General features: G+C 43.4%; 1 protein-coding gene across 1 annotated transcript; it reads right to left on the bottom strand.

Annotated features, from left to right (window-relative positions):
* Positions 1 to 540: 540 nt before the first annotated feature.
* Positions 541 to 3962, bottom strand: LOC119967592 (transcription factor SOX-11-like). The gene has a single exon (XM_038800318.1). The coding sequence runs from the start codon at positions 3578 to 3580 to the stop codon at positions 2423 to 2425; it is 1158 nt and encodes a 385-aa protein (XP_038656246.1). The 5' UTR covers positions 3581 to 3962; the 3' UTR covers positions 541 to 2422.
* Positions 3963 to 11608: the final 7646 nt, after the last annotated feature.

Consider the following 11608-nt stretch of genomic DNA (forward strand, 5'->3'; position numbering starts at 1 on the left):
TATCTACCTAAACAACCCATTGTGACAAAACATTTGGGGTGTCCCTGATATTAAGACTTATTTTACAAATCCCAACCCCGTATAAAGCTCCATCGAATTGCACCTTCTTGAGATATACGTGGTCACACCCCCCCCCCCCCCCCCCCCCCCCCAAATCCTTCCAAAGATAATCCAATCTCCCATCCGGTGTCTGGTTGGGCTGTCAATCACCATCGTTGAGCCTGTAGGTGTGACTGATTTAACCATCTTTGGCATTGGGAATGAAGAAACAGCAATTTGCAGAGAAACAGTATTAAGTTTTTGGATGGCAGATTTGATAGGCGGGGGAAAAGAACGCCTGTATAAACGTGCAGCATTCAGTTCAGAGCGTTCCTAAACTCCCACCACCACGGTAATTGGTTGCTGCTGGTACAGTATTATGTGGTTTATAATAATTAACTAAAGACATTTGAAACATCTTATTTGACTCTTTGTAAAAATAGATTACACGATTTGAAAGAATCGATTGATGTACAAATTTAAGTCCATAATTGAGTTTAAGCCAAATTGAGTTTATTTTAAATATGTATTTTTCATAACCACAGACAAATCCTGGACTAATGAAGACTTTTTTAAAGAAAAAGTCAACATTGAATTAGTCCCGGCTCTTCTAAACGATCCTTTCTGTTCAATGCATCGGGACGCAGCTCTCACAGTCGAGTTTACTAGCACAGCCCGCCTACATGTTTTCTAACACAGATCAAAAAGGGTGATCGTGCAAGTAACTGGTTTAAACAGCATTGGGGCACATACTGCCAATCCTGTCTCAGGACCCGGACCTCTGGGAGTCATGCTGTCTGTAAACCTACTCCACTAAGGGACACCCGGCTCGCAGTTAGAAATGGTGACTCAAATAGGGTGGGGATTTGAATTTAAAGCGACCATGTCCATTTTGCCTGACCAATACCGTTCACCGATGACGTTTCTCGGTAATAAAGTAAATAAGAAACTTAGCGATGCCAGATTTATTGCCATCTGTTTCAGGTTTGTACAAGTAGAATTCTTTCCACCCCCCTCCCGTTGAGGTTAGTAAGCGGATCGACGTTAATATCCCGTATAAATGCATGGCGATACTTCTGTTACTATCAGTTCCAGCTGATTTCTTTATTTAACCCACACCCCTCCCCCCCAACACCCCCGATACAGTCTTAGTATCAAGACAGGCAATGATTACAGTGCACACGTCTGTTTTAGTTCATAGGTTTGCTACAAAATAATGTGCAGATGATCTGTATTTCATATTGCACAACAATGAATTAAGATTTCACATGTGCCATGTTAAAAATGCTCCAGTTTCACACCTGTCATCGGGATTGAACCCACATATCACAGCGTATGATTACACATAAAATTCCTACAGTATATAATACAGTACATATAGTCTCACTAAGAACGACTCGAGTTCTATCTCACGTCTTTTCAATAAATTTTCTTACCTACAAATATTCAACAAATCTAAATCTACAACTGTACAAAAAGACTGAGCACTTGCAGATTTAAAATTACAATGCTTCGATTTTTGTCTTTCCGGGGGGAGGGAGAAAAAAAGTTTTGAATCCTTTAAGTAGGACGTACCAACGTTCACGTGCCGAAGAGGGAAGAAAAAAGGAAAATAATCTTTTGTTTTAAAAAAAAGGAAGTGCCAGAAATTCTCACTGGACAATCACAGCAAGAAGGTTCCCTTTTAGCTGTAGAAAAATACAAGTGAAAATATTTAGTATTTTTTCTTCGTTTTTAAAAAGTCTTTGAGGTCTGCATGTATCAAAAAAAATCTATACTCTTGAGGTCTACGCTTGCCTGTGTAATTCGGTGGTACAAGGAGGTATTGTGAGGGAACATACAATTTACAGAGCAAAAATCAGTCTTAGTGGCAGATACATCACACGGTTAAAACAGTACAACTGATCAAGATAACTTCAGGGTCTTGATGTAAGACAAACTGTTCATATACAAGCCTGGGTTTCTCTTTTTTTGCCGGTTAAACTCCTTGCAGCTGTATAAGTGTCCATATCTCCTCTCTCTCTGAGCAGTGGTCCCAACTCGGAGCGTCCAAGAAACTGGGAGTTTTAACTGCTGCGCCGCCAAAGGATTCTATCGAAAGTCCGACCACGATTTCCAATCAAAATAATAGTTATTTTTTCAAAACCTGCCCCATTTCGGGGCGGGTGGGAACTCACACATACACATAACGGGGGAAAAGAGGGGGGAAGATCCCACTCCAAGACCAGATCGGACCTGGAGAGACTTGCAATGGTGACAATTATGTTTTGAATAAAAACATTGGCAGTCCGTCATAAAACCAACAAAAAAAGTTTTCTTCTAAAAAAAACAATTTTTTTTGTTTTAAAAAATGTTTTTTTTTCTTGTCGTCCCTCTTTAAAAATCAGTACGTGAAGACCAGGTCGGAAAAGTTGGCCTCCAGCCAGTCCCCTGCGATCATCTCACTGAGCTCTGGAGTGCAGTAGTCTGGAAATTCAAAGTGGGAGCCTGAGCTGCCCTCGCTGTACGAGTCCAAATCCTTGTCCACCAGGGACAGGCTGACATTCCCTGAACTGAACGGATCCGAGCCGCTCCCGCCGCCTCCTCCTCCGCTCCCGCCGCCCGCCGAGAAGTTCATGCTGAAGTCGTAGAGCAAATCGTCCGCCTCTTCGCTGGAGGTGGAGGCCGAGCGGCTGGAGCTGGGAGAGCTGGCCCTCAGGTGGATACACCTCCTGCCGCCGCCCGGCTTCCCGCTCTCGCCCCGCTCCTCGTACAGGCTGGCACCATCCGCCGAGTCGGCGGCCGAGCTGAGGGTCGGGCTGGCCGGCACGGCGGCCACGCTGCCCCGCCTGGGGCTGGGAGCGTCCCCTGCCCGCCGGCGGAAGCGGCTCTCCAGTGCCTCCTCCACCTCCTCCTCGTCGTCGTCCTCCTCCTCCTCCTCGCTGCTGGCCCGGCCGAACACACTCTTCACAGTCTTGTTGCCCCTCAGGTTGCCGAAGACGAAGTCCTCGGCCAGCTCGCTGCCCTGTGAGGAGGAGGAGCCGCACCATTTGGGAGGTTTGAGTTTGCCGCCACTGCATTTCTTGCCCGAGTGTTTGGAGCTCTTGCTGTGACTTTTCTCCGGTGTCAGACTGGAGGAGGGCGCCCCCGGCTGCTGCTTGCCCGCCTCGGTCTTGGGCTTCTTTCGGGGCCGGTACTTGTAGTCGGGGTAATCGGCCATGTGTTTGAGCCGCAGCCGCTCCGCCTCCCGGATGAACGGGATCTTCTCGCTGTCCCGCAGCATTTTCCAGCGCTTGCCCAGCCGCTTGGAGATCTCCGCGTTGTGCATGTCCGGCGACTGCTCCATGATCTTCCTCCTCTCGATCTTCGACCACACCATGAAGGCGTTCATGGGTCGCTTGATGTGACCACTCGCCGTCTTGCACCAGTCCGGGTCCCGTTCGTCCCCCGCCCCCTCGCACGCCGCCGAGGGGCTGCAAGCCAGGAACTCGCTCTCCTCGCTGTCCGTGGCATCCCGGGACAAACTGCTCTCTGCCTCAATCCCTGCAGTTTGCTGAACCATCTTCTCTCCTCCCTCCCCCACCCCCTCCCCACTCCACTCTCTCTCTTTCCCTCACAACAGCAGTGATCCACAAGCGACGAGTCCCCTTCCAAGCGCTCTCCTCCTCAGTCCCGGTAACTTTGTATCACATCCACACACAGTCTCCCCAACGCCTTTTGCCAAAGTTGTTGCAGCTTCTCAACTAGTTATTATGTTTTCATACTGAGTACGTCACCTTCAAAAGATCCAATAGTCGCGCAGACCCTCCCCTGAAAGGAGGAGAGGAAGAGTGGGGGAAGAGAGAGAGGCGAGATAGTGAAAAATCACTGCCTTTAACCCTTCACTGCCTTTAACCCTTCACTCCACCCCCCTCCCCCACACACCCGCTGTGTTCACACCTCTTGCGCTCCAGCCAACACCGAGAACTCAAGGGGATTATCCCCCGGAGTCTGCCCCCCCTCCCCGAACACGGTCAGCGTCAACTCCGCCAACGCGGTTCTCTTTCCATCTGCCGTGGACCAGAGTGAAGCTCCAGCCCGCGCTCCCTTCCAGCACCATCTCAGTGCCCAGGACTGACTGGAGGTGGCGCCTCGACACTGCTCACTCAAACCTGCCACTCTCCTCCCCAGTTTCGGCTCAATTTGAAATGAAACCCGCACAAAGCGCACAATCTTTCAGTGTGGTTCATGTAACGAATATCGGCGGGTTCTATATTTGAATAAAAACAAAAAACAGGGGTTTAATAGATGTATGAGGGGGGGGGGGGGGGGCTTAAATAACGGGGTTAATTGTCCAGCGCACCAGAAAAGATATAATCTGAAAGATTGTGAATTTAATAGGATACGGTTCAGTACCATCGATTTTCACCGTAAACTATAGAATACTTGGAGCTGGAGACGGCGGCCATGGTTAAATGTACATATCTTCAATATAAAAGTGAGGGAGAAGAGTTACAATGTCACCATTAAACATTTCACAGTATTCTAGTTACAGACGGCAGAGTCAAGACAGTGGTGCCCCTCCCACTCACACACACGCTGCTTTTCCTCACTCAAGTTCATCTCAGTTCAGCCTAACATGACTACATTGCAAAAAAAAAACCTTTCATATTTCCACCACAAATACATCAGTTTCTGTGAAAGTTATAATTTTTTAAAAATTGGCTTCCAAATACGTTTAAACAGCAATGAAAGGGCGGTATCACGAGGCGTGGCCTGCTGCAGGCAAAGCGCTCAAACGTGTACACTTTTCATCCCCTGGAGCTTGCAATGCTTTGCTGCCCCAAGGGATGAGGTTGTGAAGAATCACTGCTGTTCTGCTTCCTGACAATCTTCTCACATCTGGTACCTGCAGCAAGGAACATAAAAGTTAGATTTGGGGAAGCATTCGTTGGCCCTCTATTGCTAAGTTATCTTCCACCGGGCTGAATTCGTTTTTGAAAAATAAAGGAAACATTTAACCCAAACCTCTGTGCCAATTTCAGTTGGACCAACAGAGGTGACCCCAATGCCACCTGACCCAAAAAACATCACTGCAAAGGCTCTCTCCAAGAAGGGACTGCTAATGTAATACTGCAAAGTCTAATTCAATTGGGAGAATCTTAAAATAAAAGTATTGTCAAATACATGAAATATTTTTTCAGAGTCCACCTGCTGCAGATAGCCTTGAGCACATTCGCACATCATGGAGGAGTCTTGCCGATCCCCAACACTTAGTCTGCTCAAAGATTGGATGGGCAGCAGCAAGTAAAAGATGCAGCTGGAATATCAGTGAAAATATATTCACCAAGTGGAATGTCTCTTATGAACAGGACTGGGAATATCTGGCCCCTATGAACAGGTCTGGGAATATGTGGCCTCTGTGAACAGGACTGGGAATATCTGGCCTCCATGAACAGATCTGGGAATATGTGGCCTCTGTGAACAGATCTGGGAATATGTGGCCTCTGTGAACAGGACTGGGAATATCTGGCCCCTATGAACAGGTCTGGGAATATGTGGCCTCTGTGAACAGGACTGGGAATATCTGACCCCTATGAACAGGTCTGGGAATATTTAGCCTCTATTAATAGGAATAGCATTCCCCTATGAACATGAATGGAAATATCTGGCCTCTATGAACATGATTGGGAATATCTAGTCTCCATGAGCAGGAATGGGAATAACTTGCCTCTATGAACAGGAATGGGAATAGCATGCCTATATGAAAAGGAATGGAAAAGTCTGGCCTTTATAAATAGGATTGGGAATAGCGTGCCTCCATGAACAGAAATAGCAACCTGTATGAACAGGGGTAGTAATATATGGCCTCAATATAGATAACTGAAACTGGGAAGAAACCTTTTATCAGTACGTTAAAGTATCTAAGCCTATTCCATTTCCATGCACTTATTTTTGCAAATAATCCTTTGTCCAAAACCTTATTAAATGCCTTCTAGAAATCTATATAGATAACATCCATAGACACTCCCTATCCATTGTGCTAGTGACCTCTTAAAAAAATTAAAGGAGATTAGTCAGACATGACTTACACTTCACAAGACCATGCTTACTGTCTTTGATCACCTCATACTTGTCCAAGTGCTCAGTCACTTTGTCTGTGATGATAGATTGCAGTAACTGCCCTACAATTGCTGTTAAAAGGATAGATCTGTAGTTACCTGTTTTCTCTCTTCCTCCCTTCTTTAACAATGGAGTGACATTTGTAATTTTCCAATCCCAAGGCACATGGATTTAGAGGGCTTTAGAAAATTAAAACTCACATATCTACAATAACCTGACCTATTTCTTTTAACGCCTTGGGGTGGAAGCAATCAGGTTCAAAAGATTTGTCTAGATTAAATGTTACTGCATATTTTTGAAATATGTGTACAGCTGGAAACTTGTTGGTAAGTGTAAAAGCACAAATTAACAATACAGCCTGTGAGTGGAATTTGCTCCATGTTTGATAATGCAAGAGGAGGAAAATGATCTGCAAATCTAATTCATCTTTCAAAAATACATCTTTTGGAATAGCACAGGTAGATCAACCAAGCAGCAAAAGGTTATGTCCCCAGGGTTGTCTGTCACACAAACATAAATATCACTGCCTGCAATTGCCTTTTTCCAATAGATATACAGTACTGGAATGTGATAACAGGATATTCCACCTTGGGAGGGGAAGGACTGGTAAAATTAGCTCAATCTATTGCAGAAACATCCTCTGGCATCTGATTATGCAGCTTGACATGTCCGTCCCATCATCCAACTTTCCCATTCCTAGTTCAGAGGGAACATTCAAATGACAGGGAAAAAAAATGAACAAGAAAAATCCTCGATGTTTCAGAACATTTCTCAGTCAACGAAACTTATATTCGGAAGTCATTTTGATGCCTTGGAACCAAAGAACCCTCATGTTTTTGTTTGAATTTAAAGATGAAGATTGGATTTTAATGATGAAATAGGTATCATATCTGCAGAGCAATGGATGGAAACAATGCTGGTTGCAGAATTAGCTATTGATGTTACATTCCAGGTTTTGAAATGCAAGTTATTTTCTCATATTTCAAAATGTATTTGAAAAGAAATCACAAAACTTAATTTCTAACTAAAAGGAGTATTTGTTCTGTTGGAACTTCCTATGAATGAAAAAAGTATTCTGTTTTTTAAAGGGTAAATGCAAATTAAAAGAAGCATATTTACATCGAGTCTCGGTTTTACTGATTCTGCCAATCACCTGCCATACTTTCAATGGAGGGTCTGCAGAAATGACATTCCCACTTGTTTAATGGTTATCTCCACTTACTCCTTCCACGACCCTTCCCCCTCCTGGCTCCAAAACCACAAGGAGACTATACTACTCCTATCTAATCCACACCTATATATAACTGCATATTTCAGACTAGTTAGAGGGCGGCACAGTGGGGCAGTGGCTAGCACTGCTCCCTCACAACGCTGAGGACCCGGGTTTGATCCCAGTCATTGTCTGTGTGGAGTTTGCACGTTCTCCCTGTGTCTGTATGGGTCTCACCCCCCCACAACCCAAAAGGATGTGCAGGGTAGGTGAATTGGCCACACTAAATTGCTCCTTAATTAGGAAAAAAGAATTGGGTACTCTAAATTAAAATACAATTTCGGACTAGTTAGGCAAAGGACTTGTCTTCGAGCCAAATTCCACAGAAAATTAAAATTAATAAACATATTGAAGTAATCATTAGGCAGGCATGTATGAGGAGGGCCATATTCTTTAATTGATAGTGTGAACTTAACCAAGTTAAGGTTAACCATCCCATCCACACCGTCTTGATGTCTCCTCATCTCCTCCTGTCAGGAGGTGAAATAGTTGAGCAACAGGGACCTTACGTTGCCCACCAAGAACTGCCAGCAATTTTTCCCTGATGTATAGCCAGTCCCAAGATTCAAGTCTGTGGCCATTTGGATAGAAGGTGGGTCTTTTCATTGACTAGTTTGAAGCATACAGTTCTATGTAGCTGTGGGTTAGACAGGAGCAAACAGTCACTATGTATTGGTGTGGCAGGTGAAGGAGTGGAGAGGAAGCTGGGGGGAAGGGGAGATGATTGAACATGCCAGTGGGAATGCCAGTTTGCCGCTCTTCTACCCAAACTATGACAATTGATTTGCATAATCAATTAAGACATATGCCGTTTGACAGGCAGAGTATGTGGAGTGAGATAGTGGAAATTCTATCCCTAAGTTTTGAAGTCCTGAATCTCCCAGATATAGCTCAATTATATCTCCATAATCTTGCAAATTTAATTGATAGTTCATGTGTGGAATTGGATCAATGTGTAGCCTACACATTGATGGTGTTATTTTGTTGGCTTTTCTACAACCCAGCCACAAGAGATCCAATGTCAAACTCTGTATTTTGTGAAGCTGATTTGAGCTTCAGTGAGTTTCCAGACTTTGAATTTACTTCTCCAAACAAATCTCACAGTATATAACTCCCACACTCAACTCTGCCATCAAATAATGTCTGAGAATATTGAATAGTAAATAGGAATGGCATGCATGGCTGGTTCTTGCACCCCCCCCCCCCCCCCCCCCCCTCTCCACACACACACCTTCCCTGGCCGCCCACCTCACCCGGCCACCTACCTTGCCATCTAAGGGAACATAAAGTCAATCAATACTTTGAATAAGACCAACTCATCACTAAATATGCGTTGGATTGGGATTACTCCAGCTCTGCATGGCTGAATTTCATACTAGTCTCCAAACCATTGGTGAGGAATCTACAGCATAATGTTTTACTGTTTGTATAATGTTAAACGTACAATTGGCAAAGCCCATTTTCCTTATTATGAACTGTTAGGACTGGTTGTTTTCCATGAGCACATCTTCCCCACAAATAGTGACATAAATAAGTGATGCGCAAATAATAAGGTTGCATGTGTTACACCCAAGTGTAATGGAAAATTTATTGGAGTACTCTGGTTTCTGATCACAATCTCCCTGGTCCTCCTGGATCTGTAATGATAATTTCTCGGACATCATGTGAAAATAACATTAGGCTCAGCTGGTGTCCTCCATGGCCTGCATGCCTGCTGAAACATAAAGGGCAGTTTTAGGAAATTGCAGGTTAGTGGGAAACTTTGACCACTGGGAGAGCATTTTGGGAATTTGGGCAAAGGTCATCATGATGCTCCATCCATTAAAATTCATCAGTTGTAAATCATGAGTGACATTTCCTGCCAGAACTGGAACTTCATAAAATTATCTCTTCATTGATTATAATTAAAGATGACTTGGTGATGCAACCATAGCTCAGCATAAGTCACAAGGGGTGAAATGATAGAAGGTGGAGTATTGGAAAATATGAAAAAAGGTACCTTTATAGTTTTGTTAAGGCCACCGCCACCTTGAGGCTTTGCCAGGTCACAGAGGGCATTACAGTTTTTCGTTTCATTCCAATACTTAATTTCAAGTCTTTTGTTTCAGCCCTCAACCAGACTGGCCATCAACAATTTTGGCCCCAGATCTCTTTGTCTATGTACAAAAGTGACAAACGGCCATCCAGATTATATTTTCCTTTCTGATCCATGGTGAATGTCCGGAACCTCCGAAACCAAAACATAGAATGATTTAACACATGTATGGAAATGATGTGGTGATGATGTGACCCTTGCCCCACAGGTTTGCAGCAACACAGCCCCATGCTTTGACCTGTCAAAGGAGCAGGTTAACCGAGGGGGATTAGAACCACAATTGTTCTGGTGAGGGGAATTAGTATGTCAGATATAATATTTTGATGAGATAGCTACCTATTGCGTGTATATGGAGGTGCTGATGCTATGGTAATGCAAGGAATATGATCTGGAATAAGTGACTTGCGGACACCATTACCATGTCTGTCAGAGTTGCTCAATTAATTCTGCACTCAAATGCCAAAATGCTGTATTAAAATCGTGCCATCAAAAACCAAAAGGTCTGCAGATAAAATCTGTGGAACAAATCTGTCTCATTGATTTCAAAATAATGACCTGCATTTTACAAAGTTGAGAACAAGGGTTATTGCAGCAAATTACCAAGTGTTAAATGCTCCCATTTCCTTGTTTGACTTTAGTTTTCAAATCAACACAGTTTAACAGTCAGAACAGTTGTAATGACAGATCAAACAATCGCACTCTCCTGCCCCCCCCCCCCCCCCCCTCCCCCGGCCATCACCACCAAATGACAATGAGCGAGTAACAACAAAACATGGCAGAAACCCCCCAACCTAGCACTATGCATAACTTCAGTCAGAACGGAATGGAAATTATTACTTGGCTGGTAAGAACTAAATGAAAACGACTCAAAGTAGTTATTATAGACACGTTTTTAGATGGTTTCAATAGATCAATACGGTTCAACCAGGACCAAGAAGCATGAGGGAGTCCAGTCTGCATTTTATGAAATCCACAGGGTTTCAGTTCCCCTTATTCTCTTTCTTGTGGTGGTTTCTTGCAGGCCATTGATCTGTGCTGAAACCACAGAGGAACTTGTATTGTGTATGGCTTGCAATGGACAGGTTCACACAACATAAAGGAGCCCTAGCGGGTTTAGCATGTGTATAACATCACAATGCAATCTTATTCCCATTGTGCTTTTTACAAAGAGGTTGCCTACTGCAGTGCATTGCCTATTCTGCAAAAAAAAAAACAGTTAAATCATATAACTCACAAGCAAAGTAAATTTTGATTTAGGAACAGTGAGGCAAATTAGGGCATTTTCTGTGGTGGAAAAGTAGGACAAAATGTTAAATGTAACAGCATCTGTTAAATACTTAAAAGCAAATCTGACTACTTGGATCTGTTAACAAAGCACAACTTTCTTGTCTCATGTCCCATTTACTAAGGTTAACTCATATTATATGCTGATTTATAAACTGCAATTTGAAAGTTTAACTCAGCTGGCTGAAATATTAAAATGCCACATATTCAGCTTAATATAAATTAAATTGAAGTTTATGTTATTCTTGATTTGAGCATAAGAATTCTACTGTGAACCTTATATGCATGAGAATAATACTATTGCTGCCAAATTTCTCAAGCCAGACTTTGCGAGTCCCAAGAGCTATACTTTTGGTTTGTGGCCTACTGTGCAAGATCTGCACTTGGAGGACCCGAGGGTGCTGTCATTATAAATAACAGCACCTAGTTACTTTGGATTCCTTATTCACTTTGCTGTTTACACTAATTTTCCAATTCATATGATTTCAAAGGCTTATGCAAAGAACACAAGTGAGCACCTACATAGCACATTGTTGCTTCATATGCAAAATCCTTATCTTATTTTACAAAAAAATAATTTGCATTACAAGTGCTGTCAAGATCATTCCAATTTTCTGAAGTTGTTTAAATCTAATATTGCCATCAGTGATCACATCATTGGTTACAGCATGACCTTCCATTTGTCGTACAGATTGCTATTTCCAAATCAATAGTAGAGCAAGCCAGACTGATCTACCATGTTTCTAGCCTTCTCTTTTATTTTTCTGCCCTCTCCTGAAGACACATTACATGTTGTATTGCTGCTCAGTGGTTCAAGTACCTGCTCACTGGAAAACTGA

Source organism: Scyliorhinus canicula, chromosome 6 (genome assembly GCF_902713615.1).
Source record: "Scyliorhinus canicula chromosome 6, sScyCan1.1, whole genome shotgun sequence".
NCBI classification, from domain to species: Eukaryota; Metazoa; Chordata; class Chondrichthyes; order Carcharhiniformes; family Scyliorhinidae; genus Scyliorhinus; species Scyliorhinus canicula.

Coding starts and splice junctions, on each gene's coding strand:
- LOC119967592 (XM_038800318.1), bottom strand. CDS start 3,580: ATGGTTCAGCAAACTGCAGGGATTGAGGCAGAGAGCAGTTTGTCCCGG.